The 13,912-nt window shown below is 51.5% G+C and overlaps 1 protein-coding gene across 4 annotated transcripts in view; it reads left to right on the top strand.

The window, feature by feature from the left end:
* Nucleotides 1-7,093, top strand: part of LOC130534056 (regulator of microtubule dynamics protein 2) — a 16,065-nt gene extending 8,972 nt beyond the window's left edge. For 2 of the 4 annotated variants that reach the window (XM_057047930.1, XM_057047929.1), the window contains exons 6-11: nucleotides 3,509-3,584; nucleotides 3,861-3,938; nucleotides 5,328-5,426; nucleotides 5,584-5,637; nucleotides 5,805-5,885; nucleotides 5,973-7,093. In XM_057047930.1, the coding sequence (XP_056903910.1) occupies nucleotides 3,509-3,584; nucleotides 3,861-3,938; nucleotides 5,328-5,426; nucleotides 5,584-5,637; nucleotides 5,805-5,885; nucleotides 5,973-6,026 (442 nt within the window). In that variant the 3' untranslated portion in view covers nucleotides 6,027-7,093. The remainder of the gene's footprint in view (nucleotides 1-3,508; nucleotides 3,585-3,860; nucleotides 3,939-5,327; nucleotides 5,427-5,583; nucleotides 5,638-5,804; nucleotides 5,886-5,972) is intronic. The other 2 variants (XM_057047931.1, XM_057047932.1) reach the window with 2 other exon arrangements.
* The last annotated feature ends 6,819 nt before the right edge of the window (nucleotides 7,094-13,912 follow it).

Below are 13,912 nucleotides of genomic sequence, written 5' to 3'. Positions count from 1 at the left end.
TTGACTAATGGTTCTTCATTCTGCAACATCTAGCTAGAGTAATGTTTAACCACTGGGCTCTTTGAGTGCGTGCGCCATGCGGGAGCGGGCTGCTGCGTGGCCACCAAGGGGGGCGTTCGATACGGGAGTGGGAACGTGCTTCTGCTGAACGCCACTGGCCCTTTTGTGACACACCTACTTTTAATCTCTCCAGGCTGAGATGTGGTTGCATTCTTGTCTTGTGTGTTCAATGATCCCACTGTGTGAGTTTAGTCCGTGTTAAATCCCCGACTGTTGGGCCTCAGCGATGGTACAAAGGGCCGCGGATTATGCAGGGAGCCTGTGGTAGTGCCAGCCGGGTGGGGGGGCAGCGGGCTGGGTTTGAACCCTACAAAGGCATCTTTAATTTCAATCATGTGCCTCTGCTTGTTGCTGCCGTTACTGGTGTCTTCACGGTCGCTTTGTGCTCGCATTTCTGTCGATACCATGGCAACGCTTGTCCAGATCTCACATCAGTACAGGGGAGAAAACAAGTCTGGAACATTTACGGCCTCGTTAAAGTAATCTGAGTGTTTTGGGGGGTCTAGAAGGCGCTGACCTGGAGCCCCTGTTTGCTGGTTTATGGTCTGTTTGTCTTTGCAGCCGCCGCACTACACTCCTCCTCAATTTCATATTCCTTCCCCTCGTAGATAGAATTTCATCTCACAAAAAAGCAGAACAGTGAACCGCAGCATGTTCTCCCCTCAGGCAGGACACACCTCTGTACACCTTTACACGCCAAAACCATATTCGCACCTGCCTCTTCGCAGAACTGGCCTCCGCACAGGCCAGGTGCAGTTTCACACACTGACAACACAATAGACATTGCGTAACATCCAAAAACACACTTCACCTCCTGCTGGAAGCTAAATATGTCTGTGTGTGTGTGTGTGTGTGTGTGTGTGTGTGTGTGTGTGTGTGTGTGTGTGTGTGTGTGTGTGTCCTGAACAGCTCTGCTGGTACACATGCTCTTCTGTAATCACTGGTGAACTGGTGTTAAATATGGACCCAGGAAGGGAGGGGGGCTTTGCCAGCCACAGGTGATATGGAAATATTTGTGGGAGCCTGGATGTTGAGCAACCTGCCCCAGAGCCCTCACCTGAGCACCGCTCAGGGGGGTGGGGTCGACTCAGGTGTGTCTCTTCTTCTAACCACCAGGAAGATTAATCACATCTTGTTTATATTGAGCTGAACTGAACCAGTGATTTGATGGTTTTGTTGGCAAAGGAAGGAAGAAATATCGCCTCCATTTAGCTGCCTCCGTTTATTTTATACCAACTTGTTCAATTTAATCAGATACAATAACCTGAATTTGAAGAAATATTTAAATTCGTCTCGTCTCGTCTCCTCCCGCTTTATCTGGAACCGGGTCGCAGGGGCAGCAGCCTCAGCAGAGGTGTCCAGATACCTGAAATGCTCCACCTGAGGCAGGAACTCTCCACCAACCTGGAGAAGGCAAACTACCCCTTCATCCCAGCTGCTTCACACTTGGCAGCACCCCCCCGTCCCTGTCCCCGCCCCCGTCCCCGTCCCCGTCCCAGGACATGCTGGAGGTCCTGGTCTGAGGAGGCCAACAGCACAACATCATCTGCAAAAAGCAAGGATGAAATCCTGTGGTTCCCAAACCGGACTCCCTCCGGCCCCTGGCTATGCCTAGAAGTTCTGTCCATAAATATTATCAACAGAGCCGGTGACAAAGGAGTCCAACACGCACAGGAACCAGGTCTGACTTGCTGCCAGCACAGTGAACCAAGCTCCTGCTCCGGTGGTACGGAGACGGCCATTAACAGGGGGCCTTGGACCACCCCCCCCACAGAATACCCCCAGGGACACGGTCCAGATCAACAAAACACATGTTGACTGGTTGGACAAACTCCCATGAACCCTCAAGCACCCTGCGGAGGGAATAGAGTTGGTCCAGTGTCCAGGACGAAAACCACCTTGTTCCTCCTGAATCTGGGGTTCCACTCCCGGATTCTCCTCTCCAGTACTCTGGCGTAAACCTTCCCAGGGAGGCTGAGGAGCGTGATACCCCTAGAGTTGGAACACACCCTCCGGTCCCCCGGTACCACCACCCTGGTCCGCCACTCCAGTTTCTAACGTGATGCCAGGACATTCCTACAGCATCCAGAGACTTGAGGTAGTCGGGGTCCACCCTTAAACCCTACCACCAAGGAGCTTGCTAACTACCTCGGTGACTTTGCAGAATTTTTTGGAGGCTGACCGATAGTCTTTCTCCATTTGCTTCCGCAAAGTTCCGAGTTTTTTCCTCCCGGACAGCCCGACCTGCAGCCTGCTTGGCCTGCCAGTAGATGTTTAAACATTTCTATTTTATCACCATGTACAAAGTTCCCAACCTTGTAATAAATAAATCAAAATCAGCCCCTGTTCCCTTTATAGAGCACCACTCCTGTCGGCCCTCCGTGTACCCACCCTCATCAGTGTATCCCATCATCCTTTGCCTGGGTAGACCTGGCGCTATTATTAGGGAATAAGATGGCAGCACTACATTTCTACCCCCACCCCCAACAGGAGCCACTGCTGGCTCCAAATAAACAGATGTGATAAAACGCATCGTGTTTCCAGAGAATGTGGCGGCTGGTTCTTCAAACCTTAACGGAGCTTTTGATCAGCGCTCCCCTCCCCAAACGCACAGGCACCGGTCCAACCTGTGATCCCACAGCTCCAGCCGCTCCTTGTTGTCCCCCCACCTGTCCATTCAGCCTGGACTGTCCATGAATTAGCCAGTGGGCCAATAGAGCAAAGCAGCTGATCTCAGGTCAGTCAGGTGGAGCCTTGCTGGGGTTTCCTGGTTCTTAGTGAACCAGCAAAAGGCTGAGTACCTGCAGCTTTGTCTCTACCGTCCTGCTCTGGTCAAACACTCAGCCTTCAGAGGTCAGGGGTCACTGCTCAGGGAGTGAGCAGCCTTCAGAGGTCAGAGGTCACTGCTCAGAGAGTGAGCAGTCTTCAGAAGTCACTGCTCAGGGAGTGAGCAGTCTTCAGAGGTCAGAGGTCACGGCTCAGAGAGTGAGCAGCCTTCAGAGGTCAGAGGTCACTGCTCAGGGAGTGAGCAGCCTTCAGAGGTCAGAGGTCACTGCTCAGGGAGTGAGCAGCCGTCAGAGGTCACTGCTCAGGGAGTGAGCAGCCTTCAATGGTCAGAGGTCACTGCTCAGGGAGTGAGCAGCCTTCAGAGGTCAGAGGTCGCTGCTCAGGGAGTGAGCAGCCTCAGAGGTCACTGCTCAGAGAGTGAGCAGCCTCAGAGGTCACTGCTCAGAGAGTGAGCAGCCTCAGAGGTCAGAGGTCACGGCTCAGAGAGTGAGCAGCCTTCAGAGGTCAGAGGTCACTGCTCAGGGAGTGAGCAGCCTTCAGAGGTCAGAGGTCACTGCTCAGATTTGTGGATCCTGTCAGCTGTCACTCACACCTCCGGATCAGCTGATCTGATCCAGATCTGATCCAGGCAGATTATTAACGTGGTGCGTTCCTCCCGCAGGTTTGCCATCATGTGTGGGATCATGACGGACTACGATACCATGCAGAACAAAATCAAGAATGGATACATCTTTAAGGTGACGGGGGCCAAAGGTCCTGCTCCCTTCCTGACCTTTAGCTGGATTCATTTACTCCTACGGTTGGTGGACGTGTCTGGTGGCGTCTCATCAGCGCTCAGTTGCATCGGTGGAGGTGTAGAACAGCACGTAGCTTTTATCTTCTGTCTGTCAGCGGAGACGGAAGGAGATAGAGTCCCTGAGATGGTGGATATGGAATAACCAGCCGGGGGGGGGGGGCAGCGCTGAACAGCTGTCTGATGAAAATCACCTGTGTCCGTCTGTCTGTCCTCGCAGGATCACCTGGACAAAGCCATCGAGCTGAAACCTCAGGACCCCCTGTCCTACTACATGCTGGGCCGCTGGTGCTACGCTGTAGGTGACCCCCAACACCCTGCACACACACACACACACACACACACACACACACACACACACACACACACACACAACATCAGCCCATTATAACAATGACTGTTGAGGCTGAAATCTTGTTATGACCTCCCTTCAGTCCCCCGTCCCGTCTTGTCCAGTCCGGTCCTGTCCCGTCTTGTCCAGTCCCATCCCGACCCGTCCTGTCCTGTCCCATCCTGTCTTGTCCTGTCCTGTCCCATCTCGTCCCGTCATATCCCATCGCTTCCTGTCCCGTCCCATCCCGTCTTGTCCTGTCCCGTCCTGTCCTGTCCCATCTCGTCCCGTCATATCCCATCGCATCCTGTCCCGTCCCATCCCGTCTTGTCCTGTCCCGTCCCATCCCGTCCTGTCTCATCCCATCCCGTCTTGTCCTGTCCCGTCCTGTCCTGTCCCATCTCGTCCTGTGTGGACCCGTCCTGTCCTGTCCCATTCCGTCCTGTCCCATTCCGACCTGTCTTGTCCTGACCCGTCTTGTCCCGTCCTGTCCCGTCCCATCCCATCCTGTTCCTAACTGTCCTGTCCCAACCCGTCTTGTCCCGTCCCGTCCTGTCCCATCCCATCTCGTCCCATCCCATCCTGTCCCATCCCGTCATGTCCCGTCCTGTCCTATCCCATCCCATCCCATCATGTCCTGTCCCGTCCTGTCCTATCCCGTCCTGTCCTGTCCCGTCCTGTCCTATCCCATCCCGTCCTGTCCCATCCCGTCCTGCCCTGTCCCGTCCTGTCCCTGTCCTGTCTTGTCCTTCACTTTATGAAGCACTAAAGGAAGTTAAGAGCTGTTTTTGTGCTGTTTGTTTGTCACTACTGACGACTGTTTCTGAACAACGGCCTCGTCCTTTGTCCATCATGGTGTCAAACGTTGAACAGTCTGTCCTTTCATGTCTCCCATAATTCTGGGTTCAAGCTTCCCAGCTGCCTGAAAAGAAGGAAAACTTTAACCACACAGAAAACCGCTGATTAAATTCTCCCCCAGTCAGCTCAGTGTGGAAGTGACACCCGATAGTGGTTTTCACGGTGTGTCTGTGGGGCCTCGGCGTCCAACAGTAATCTTGTGTTTGTGCTTGTCCGTCGGAGCGGTTTGAAAGCTCCTGCGATGACGCCAGAGTAATGTTACACCTGCAATTAGACCGTGGTGCGGTGAATGGTGCGGGGCAGCAGCATTGGCCTCTGCACACCTTTAGCATCTGGTGGGAGACGTGTCTGGAGAAAACCATCGGTCCTGGACGCTCCTCTGATCATAAACACCCCCCCCCCCAGAGTGGACCCCATACTTGGGTCCACCTGCAGCTTCTTGCTCCTACTGCGGCCCACTAACAGGTCCGGTCTGGTTGCTGGTGGGTGCGTTCGCAGGTGTCGCAGTTATCCTGGATCGAGAGGAAAGTCGCTGCCACGTTGTTCGGAGAGCCGCCGACCGCCACCGTTGAAGACGCGCTGAAGAACTTCCTGAAGGTGCAGAGCCGATCCACTCGTTAAGAATATCAATGCTCGCGGCCATTTTTGGCGCTGCAGTCAGGAGACGGGAGGTCGAATATGTATCAGATCGACTCGGTCACGAGGAGAGATCCGCCGCCCGCCAACGCTAATAGGAGCCTTTTTCTCGTCACAGGTGGAGGAGATCCAACCAGGATATTCCAAACTGAATTATGTGTTTCTAGCTAAGGTCAGATTCCCCAAAGGATTGCAGCATTTAAACTGCTTTGCTGTTCACGCGGCTCCGCCCTCTACTAAACACACCTGATAACTGCATGTGTGCGCTAACATCAGCTCACAGACGGGACACAGGTAACCCCCGTCCTGAACACAGACTTGTCTCTTGTGGGTTGCCAGTGTTTTAAAGAGCTGGGGCAGAGCCAGAGAGCCCGGCAGATGTGTGAGGCTGCTTGTTCCATGAGCGCCGTGTCCAAAGAGGTGAACACATCTGTCCTTATCAACGGGGCTCCGTCCGGGTCACTTCCTGTTGCAGGTGGGACTAAATCCCTGTCTTTTTCCCCCCAGGATGAAGAAGCACAGAAGGAGCTGGCAGCTCTGTGTCCAGCTTTGGGACTGTAAGAAAAAGGAGGAAATGAAACGTAGCGGCGTTTGGAGAGGAAGGTGCTTAAATCCACTGTGCGAGTGGAGAACGGAACGGATGATTGTGGATCAGTAGCTTCTAATTTATTTGTCTAAATTACAATTTTGAATGGGATCAAACCTTTTACAGCCCGTTTTAACGGGACAGATTTCTCTGTTTTTACCTCGAAGGCGCCTGTGTGTCAATCTGGAGAACGGCCACCGTCCGGGTGATGAGGAAGAGGCCTTCCTCTTCCTCCCTGTGGCTCTGGTTGTGTGGCACCGCTCCGTGGTGGAGGTACATCCCATAATAACCCGGTTTGGTTGCACAGTGGACACTTTCTTTTGGAGTTTGGGCCTTGGTCCGTTGAACACTACATGGGAACGTTGTGAAGCTGCTTTAACTGCAGTCAGATCGTGTCACACAAACAACTTCCTGTTTTATGTTTAAACCTTTTCTAACGATTTCCTGGAGCAGTTGCTGTCCATGTCGCTCTGCTCCCAGTTATATTGGTCTTGAATGGTTTTAAAAGTAATTTATTGAGGTTTCTGTTTTTATTGTTGTCAACGTGAAGCTCTACCTGCTATTTCAAGATGGTAGTAGGGGATTAACTACTGTATATTATCCACTACAGCTTTGATACCAGACGCTGGCTTATCTAAATAAGTTGGCTGGAGATGTTGAAAACCACCTTAATTGTTAAAAAGAGAAATGTTGCAAAAGTTCAGTGACTTCCTGTTAATGGGAGGGACCTTCGGCTGCATTCCTTCCTGCTTTGATGGATTTTAGACCTGGATGATAAAAGAAAACCTCTTTGCTCTTTGAATATCCGCTGAACATCAAAGGGATCAACAAAGGCCCACGAAGAGGAAGACGCTTCTCCTCTGGACCCAACGGCTTCCTCGCTCCTGGCTGGTTGGTGGGACTTGAACCTATTTGGTGGTTCTTCCACACTCTGAATGTATTTGGGTTGTTTCTCTTCTGATCTTCCTGAACGTCGATAGACTCCCTATTCCACCAATAAATGAGCCCAGTCTTGATTCAAGCCTGTTGCCACTCGGCTCCATTGTTGTGTATTCATTATCTTTCTGGCTCTTTCTTGGCTTTTTGTTTGGAATATTGAGTGATCCAGATTCCAAATCAACAGAAGAAGGAAGCAGCAAGTTGCCGCACGACTGACGGCGGCGCTGCTGGAGAGTTGAAAGCAGTCTGTGCTCGGGCGTTTGGGAGTTTGTAACAGATCAGAATCGGGCCAACTTCCCTCCAGTCTCGTCATGCTTTGTTTTCACCTTTGCTCACAGCTCAGTGGGACGACAACGTCGGGAGCAGGTGGTGACGCTCCTGCAGCAGATTATCCAACACTCGTTGGATGGAAGCTGCTTCCAAGATTCCAAAATCTACCGGATTACCTGCGATGTGCATCCCTTTTTTTTCCTGCTCTAATTTGGCCCGGTACTAATTGACAGAGCCGAAAACGCGCCGTAGTCGTGCTGATGATGTCATCGCGGTATCTCGCGTTGCTCTGCTCTTGGCCTGAAGGTCACGCGAGCTTCCAGCTGCTCAGAATCAGAAGAAGGTTTATTGCCATTGTTCATGTAATACACAGTATTACACAAACTAGGAATTTGTCATGGTGTGCCGCTGCGACATTCAACATAAAGAAGACCACACTAGAATAAGTTAAATAAAATAAAATAAGACTTATATACAGTATATACATAAATAGTGAGTGGTAAGAAATAGTGCAGGTCCATGAGGAGTAATGTATTGTTCGTGAGTCCGACTGGCTGCTGTACATGGTGCTTAAGTGATAAGTCACTTGGTGTTCAGCAGCCTGATGGCAGAGGGGAAGAAGCTGTTCGTGTAGCGGGAGGTTCTGGTCCGAATGGACCGTAGTCTCCTGCCTGAGGGGGGGGGGAAAACAGTCCGTGACCAGGGTGGGAAGGGTCGGCCGTGATCTGACCTGCACGCCTCCGGGTCCTGGAGATATACAGGTCCTGGATGGATGGAAGCCTGCAGCCCATCACCTTCTCAGCCTTAGTCTGTCCCTGGCGGTGGCACCAGCAAACCACACGGTGATGGAGGAGGGGAGGATGGAGGAGGAGAGGATGGACTCGATGATGGCTGTATAAAACTGCGCCAACATCCTGGGAGGCAGATTGAGCTTCCTCAGCTTCCGTAGGAAGAACATCCTTTGCTGGGCCTTCTTGATGAGGGAGCTGATGGTTGGCTCCCACTTAAGGTCCCGGGTGATGGTGGTGCCCAGGAAGCGGAAGGAGTCCGCGATGGTGATGGGCGAGTCCATGAGGGCAAGGGGGGGCAAAGGGGCTGTGACTTTCCTGAAGTCCACAATCATCTCCACTGTCTTCTGAGCGTTCAGCTGCAGGTTGTTGTGTCCGCACCAGGACACCAGTCGAGCCACCTCCCTCCTGTAGGCAGTCTCATCGCCATTGGAGATGAGCCCGATGAGGGTGGTGTCATCCGCAAACTTGATCAGTTTGACAGACTGGTGGCTTGAGGTGCAGCAGTTTGTGTACAGGGAGAAGAGGAGGGGGGAAAGTACACAGCCCTGGGGTGATCCAGTGCTGATGGAGACAGAGTCCGAGACTCTTCCCCAGCCGCACGTACTGCCTCCGATCCGTCAGGAAGTGAGTGATCCACCTGCAGAGGGAGTCAGGCACACTAAGCTGGGACAGCTTGTCCTGTAGCAGAGCGGGGCGGATGGTGTTGAACGCAGAGCTGAAGTCCACGAACAGGATCCTCGCGTAGGTTCCCGGGGAGTCCAGATGCTGCAGGGTGGAGTGAAGGGCCAGGTTGACCGCGTTGTCCACAGATCTGTTGGCTCTGTAGGCGAACTGCAGTGGATCCAGGAGGGGGGTGGTGATGGACTTGAGGTGTGGCAGGATCAGGCGCTCTAAGGACTTCATGACTACAGAGGTGAGCGCCACAGGTCTGTAGTCGTTAAGCCCGGTGATCCGTGGCTTCTTGGGGACAGGGACGATGGTTGAGGTTTTGAGGCAGGCTGGCACCTGGCACGACTCCAGGGAGGAGTTGAAGATGTCTGTGAAGACAGGAGGCAGCTCCTCTGCGCAGCGCCTCAGGGTGGAGGGAGACACGCCGTCCGGGCCAGGGGCGAGGAGGGGGGGGGGGGGGGGGGACTGGTGGTGAGTGATGGGGGGGGGGACTGATGGTGAGTGGAGGGGGGGAGGAGGAGGGGACTGCCTTTGATGGAGTGAGGTCCATGGGGGCAGTGGCACTGGGGGGAGGGGAGGTGTTGGGCATGGCTGACGAGGTGTCAAAGCGGGCATAGTGGAGGGACAGGCTCTGACAAAGGGCTTTGTCGTCCTGACCCTTTGAAGCCTGAGGCCTGTAGTCGGTGATCTGCCTCAGGCCCCTCCACACAGAAGCAGAGTCGTTAGCAGTAAACTGCTGCAGGTTGATGTGGATCAGAGAAGGAACGCTCCGACTGTCACGTACCACAAGGTTGATCCAGAGATCCGTCCACTCCCGCTCTAATCTCAGCTATGTCTGCGTTACACAACACAGTCACGCAGCTGCTTGTGCACGAGCGCACGCGGGCGTGTTTGCATGCTAATCTGGTTAGCGCAGGCCTAAACTCTGCTGATGTGGAACCTCATTCATGTAATATTTCCTCTCTTGGCAGACCTTTCCCACCCTGGACCCACTCCTGTGTGATTTTGTCCTCTTATCTTTGTGGCTCATCATTTTCAGCCGCGCCCCTTCGTGCTTTGATGTATCTGTCTTGAGTTCCTGCGGCGAGGAGGAGCCTGGAGATGCTGTCGGGACGTCCCAGATGTGAATCCTGGTACCGTTGGACTGACTGGCGCAGTTTAAGGGCACGACCTCGCTGCCGTTTTTTTTGACACCAGTTGGAGATTGTTGCCGATTGTTGCTTTGATCTTTAGCATCACGTCATTTTAAAGCCGGATGTGTTTTTAGTGAAGGGGATTTGATCTGCTTTAATCATGCGGAACTAATTCCTGTCCTGACTTATTGTGTTGGAAGCTGTGAGCCATCAGCTTCCAACACGATAATTGTGATGTTGGCAGCTTCTCTGCCCTTCTTCCTTCAGCCCTGTTTGACGTTCTGTCAGCTCAGTTCGCCTCCTTATTGCAACAGAGGGGTGCGAGAAGCCAAAACACTGTTTTCCTTTCAGTCTATGAAGATCCTGCTTGGAGCGAGGCCACACACGACTTCAGGGCTGCTATTTAGTCTCCACGCTTCATTTTTATCAGTGATCACACCCCTGAACCTTTTATCTGAACTTGTCACGCACACGCTGAAGTTAGCAGAGACAGAACAGGATGTTCTGGAGGAGGAAGAGAGGACGCCAGACACTTCCTTCCTGCTCCAACCTGAAATGGTGGCGTGCCAGAGATGACTTTCCTTCCTGTGTTGAAGGTGTAACAACCGTGTAGAATTACAGTGTTTATTATCTATGGAATGCTTCTTTACATTTCTAAGTGATGCATGTGTGATTCAGCTCTCAGCGTCCTCGTCCACAGGTTGGGATCATCCAGCCATAGCCATTTGCCCCCCCGCCTTCTGGTGTACCCCAAGGTTCCGTCCTTGGGCTCCTGCCTCTCGTGATCTCCCGCCTCCTCCTTGGTCACATTTGACATGAAAACACTATCCAGTTCTGCTGCTATGCAGATGATGCCCAGCTCTACCTGTCCACCAACTTACCCTCTGACGGGTCTTCAGAAGACCAGATCCTGGATCTCCAGAAACCAGTTAAAAAAAACACACCTTCTTCTCATTGGCACCAAATCCACCTGTTCCAAGATTTAAATGATAATGACATTGACATGTGAATAGCACTTCTCTGACTCCTCACATGAAATCTTCACACAGGCATGAAAGGTAGAAACATGTACGGAACAGTTGGAGGACGTCTTCATTCTCATTGATAATGTCTCTGAGACTCTGCATACATGGACTGGTCAAAGTGGGACAGAGAGGGTAAATGGACTGGTTATAGTGGGACAGAGAGGGTACATGGACTGGTCAAAGTGGGACAGAGAGGGTAATGGACTGGTTATAGTGGGACAGAGAGGATAATGGACTGGATATAGTGGGACAGAGAGGATAGATGGACTGGTTATAGTGGGACAGAGAGGAATGGACTGGTTATAGTGGGACAGAGAGGGTAAATGGACTGGTCAAAGTGGGACAGAGGGTAAATGGACTGGTCAAAGTGGGACAGAGAGGGTAAATGGACTGGTTATAGTGGGACAGAGAGGGTACATGGACTGGTCAAAGTGGGACAGAGAGGGTAAATGGACTGGTTATAGTGGGACAGAGAGGATAGATGGACTGGTTATAGTGGGACAGAGAGGGTAATGGACTGGTTATAGTGGGACAGAGAGGATAGATGGACTGGTTATAGTGGGACAGAGAGGGTAATGGACTGGTTATAGTGGGACAGAGAGGGTAATGGACTGGTTATAGTGGGACAGAGAGGGTACATGGACTGGTTATAGTGGGACAGAGAGGATAAATGGACTGGTTATAGTGGGGCAGAGAGGGGAAATGGACTGGTTATAGTGGGACAGAGAGGGTAATGGACTGGTTATAGTGGGACAGAGAGGGTAATGGACTGGTTATAGTGGGACAGAGAGGGTACATGGACTGGTTATAGTGGGACAGAGAGGGTAAATGGACTGGTTATAGTGGGACAGAGAGGGTACATGGACTGGTTATAGTGGGACAGAGAGGGTACATGGACTGGTTATAGTGGGACAGAGAGGGTAAATGGACTGGTTATAGTGGGACAGAGGGGAAATGGACTGGTTATAGTGGGACAGAGGATAAATTGACTGGTTATAGTGGGACAGAGAGGATAGATGGACTGGTTATAGTGGGACAGAGAGGGTAATGGACTGGTTATAGTGGGACACAGAGAGGGTAATGGACTGGTTATAGTGGGACAGAGAGGGTAATGGACTGGTTATAGTGGGACAGAGAGGGTACATGGACTGGTTATAGTGGGACAAAGAGAGTAAATGGACTGGTTATAGTGGGACAGAGAGGGTAAATGGACTGGTTATAGTGGGACAGAGGGGAAATGGACTGGTTATAGTGGGACAGAGGATAAATTGACTGGTTATAGTGGGACAGAGAGGGTACATGGACTGGTTATAGTGGGACAGAGAGGGTAAATGGACTGGTTATAGTGGGACAGAGGATAGATGGACTGGTTATAGTGGGACAGAGAGGATAGATGGACTGGTTATAGTGGGACAGAGAGGGTAATGGACTGGTTATAGTGGGACAGAGAGGGTAATGGACTGGTTATAGTGGGACAGAGAGGGTAAATGGACTGGTTATACTGGGACAAAGAGAGTAAATGGACTGGTTATAGTGGGACAGAGAGGGTACATGGACTGGTTATAGTGGGACAGAGATAGATGGACTGGTTATAGTGGGACAGAGAGGATAGATGGACTGGTTATAGTGGGACAGAGAGGATAAATGGACTGGTTATAGTGGGACAGAGAGGATAAATGGACTGGTTATAGTGGGACAGAGAGGGTAAATGGACTGGTTATAGTGGGACAGAAGATAAATGGACTGGTTATAGTGGGACAGAGAGGGTACATGGACTGGTTATAGTGGGACAGAGAGGATAAATGGACTGGTTATAGTGGGACAGAGAGGGTACATGGACTGGTTATAGTGGGACAGAGAGGATAAATGGACTGGTTATAGTGGGACAGAGAGGATAGATGGACTGGTTATAGTGGGACAGAGAGGGTACATGGACTGGTCAAAGTGGGACAGAGAGGGTAATGGACTGGTTATAGTGGGACAGAGAGGATAAATGGACTGGTTATAGTGGGACAGAGAGATACATGGACTGGTTATAGTGGGACAGAGAGGGTAAATGGACTGGTTATAGTGGGACAGAGAGGGTAAATGGACTGGTTATAGTGGGACAGAGGATAGATGGACTGGTTATAGTGGGACAGAGAGGGTACATGGACTGGTTATAGTGGGACAGAGGATAGATGGACTGGTTATAGTGGGACAGAGAGGGTAAATGGACTGGTTATAGTGGGACAGAGAGGATAGATGGACTGGTTATAGTGGACAGAGAGGGTACATGGACTGGTTATAGTGGGACAGAGAGGGTAAATGGACTGGTTATAGTGGGACAGAGAGGGTAAATGGACTGGTTATAGTGGGACAGAGAGGGTAAATGGACTGGTTATAGTGGGACAGAGAGGGTAAATGGACTGGTTATAGTGGGACAGAGAGGATAAATGGACTGGTTATAGTGGGACAGAGAGGGTGCATGGACTGGTTATAGTGGGACAGAGGATAGATGGACTGGTTATAGTGGGACAGAGAGGATAGATGGACTGGTTATAGTGGGACAGAGAGGGTACATGGACTGGTTATAGTGGGACAGAGAGGGTACATGGACTGGTTATAGTGGGACAGAGAGGGTACATGGACTGGTTATAGTGGGACAGAGGGTACATGGACTGGTTATAGTGGGACAGAGAGGATAGATGGACTGGTTATAGTGGGACAGAGAGGGTACATGGACTGGTTATAGTGGGACAGAGAGGATAAATGGACTGGTTATAGTGGGACAGAGAGGGTAAATGGACTGGTTATAGTGGGACAAGTGTTTATTGTGCATTAATGTTGTGATTAATGAAACTGGACTAACTTGAAAGCTCACACCGGAGCAACATCAAAGACTTTGTTCCACTATAAAAGGCAGAAACCAAAGCTTGACTCAGGTCATGTGACTCAGCCTGAGGTCCAGATGGTGGAGCAGCTTCTCTACCTCGAGTCACCACGTTCTGGTCAGTTTGTGCAAATGTTCAACAGCAGGAAGCTCAACAGGACG

The sequence above is a fragment of the Takifugu flavidus genome, chromosome 11 (assembly GCF_003711565.1).
Source record: "Takifugu flavidus isolate HTHZ2018 chromosome 11, ASM371156v2, whole genome shotgun sequence".
In the NCBI taxonomy this organism is placed as follows: Eukaryota; Metazoa; Chordata; class Actinopteri; order Tetraodontiformes; family Tetraodontidae; genus Takifugu; species Takifugu flavidus.
The sequence above is the reverse complement of the archived record's forward strand: the minus strand, read 5'-3'. Positions and strand labels throughout refer to the sequence as shown.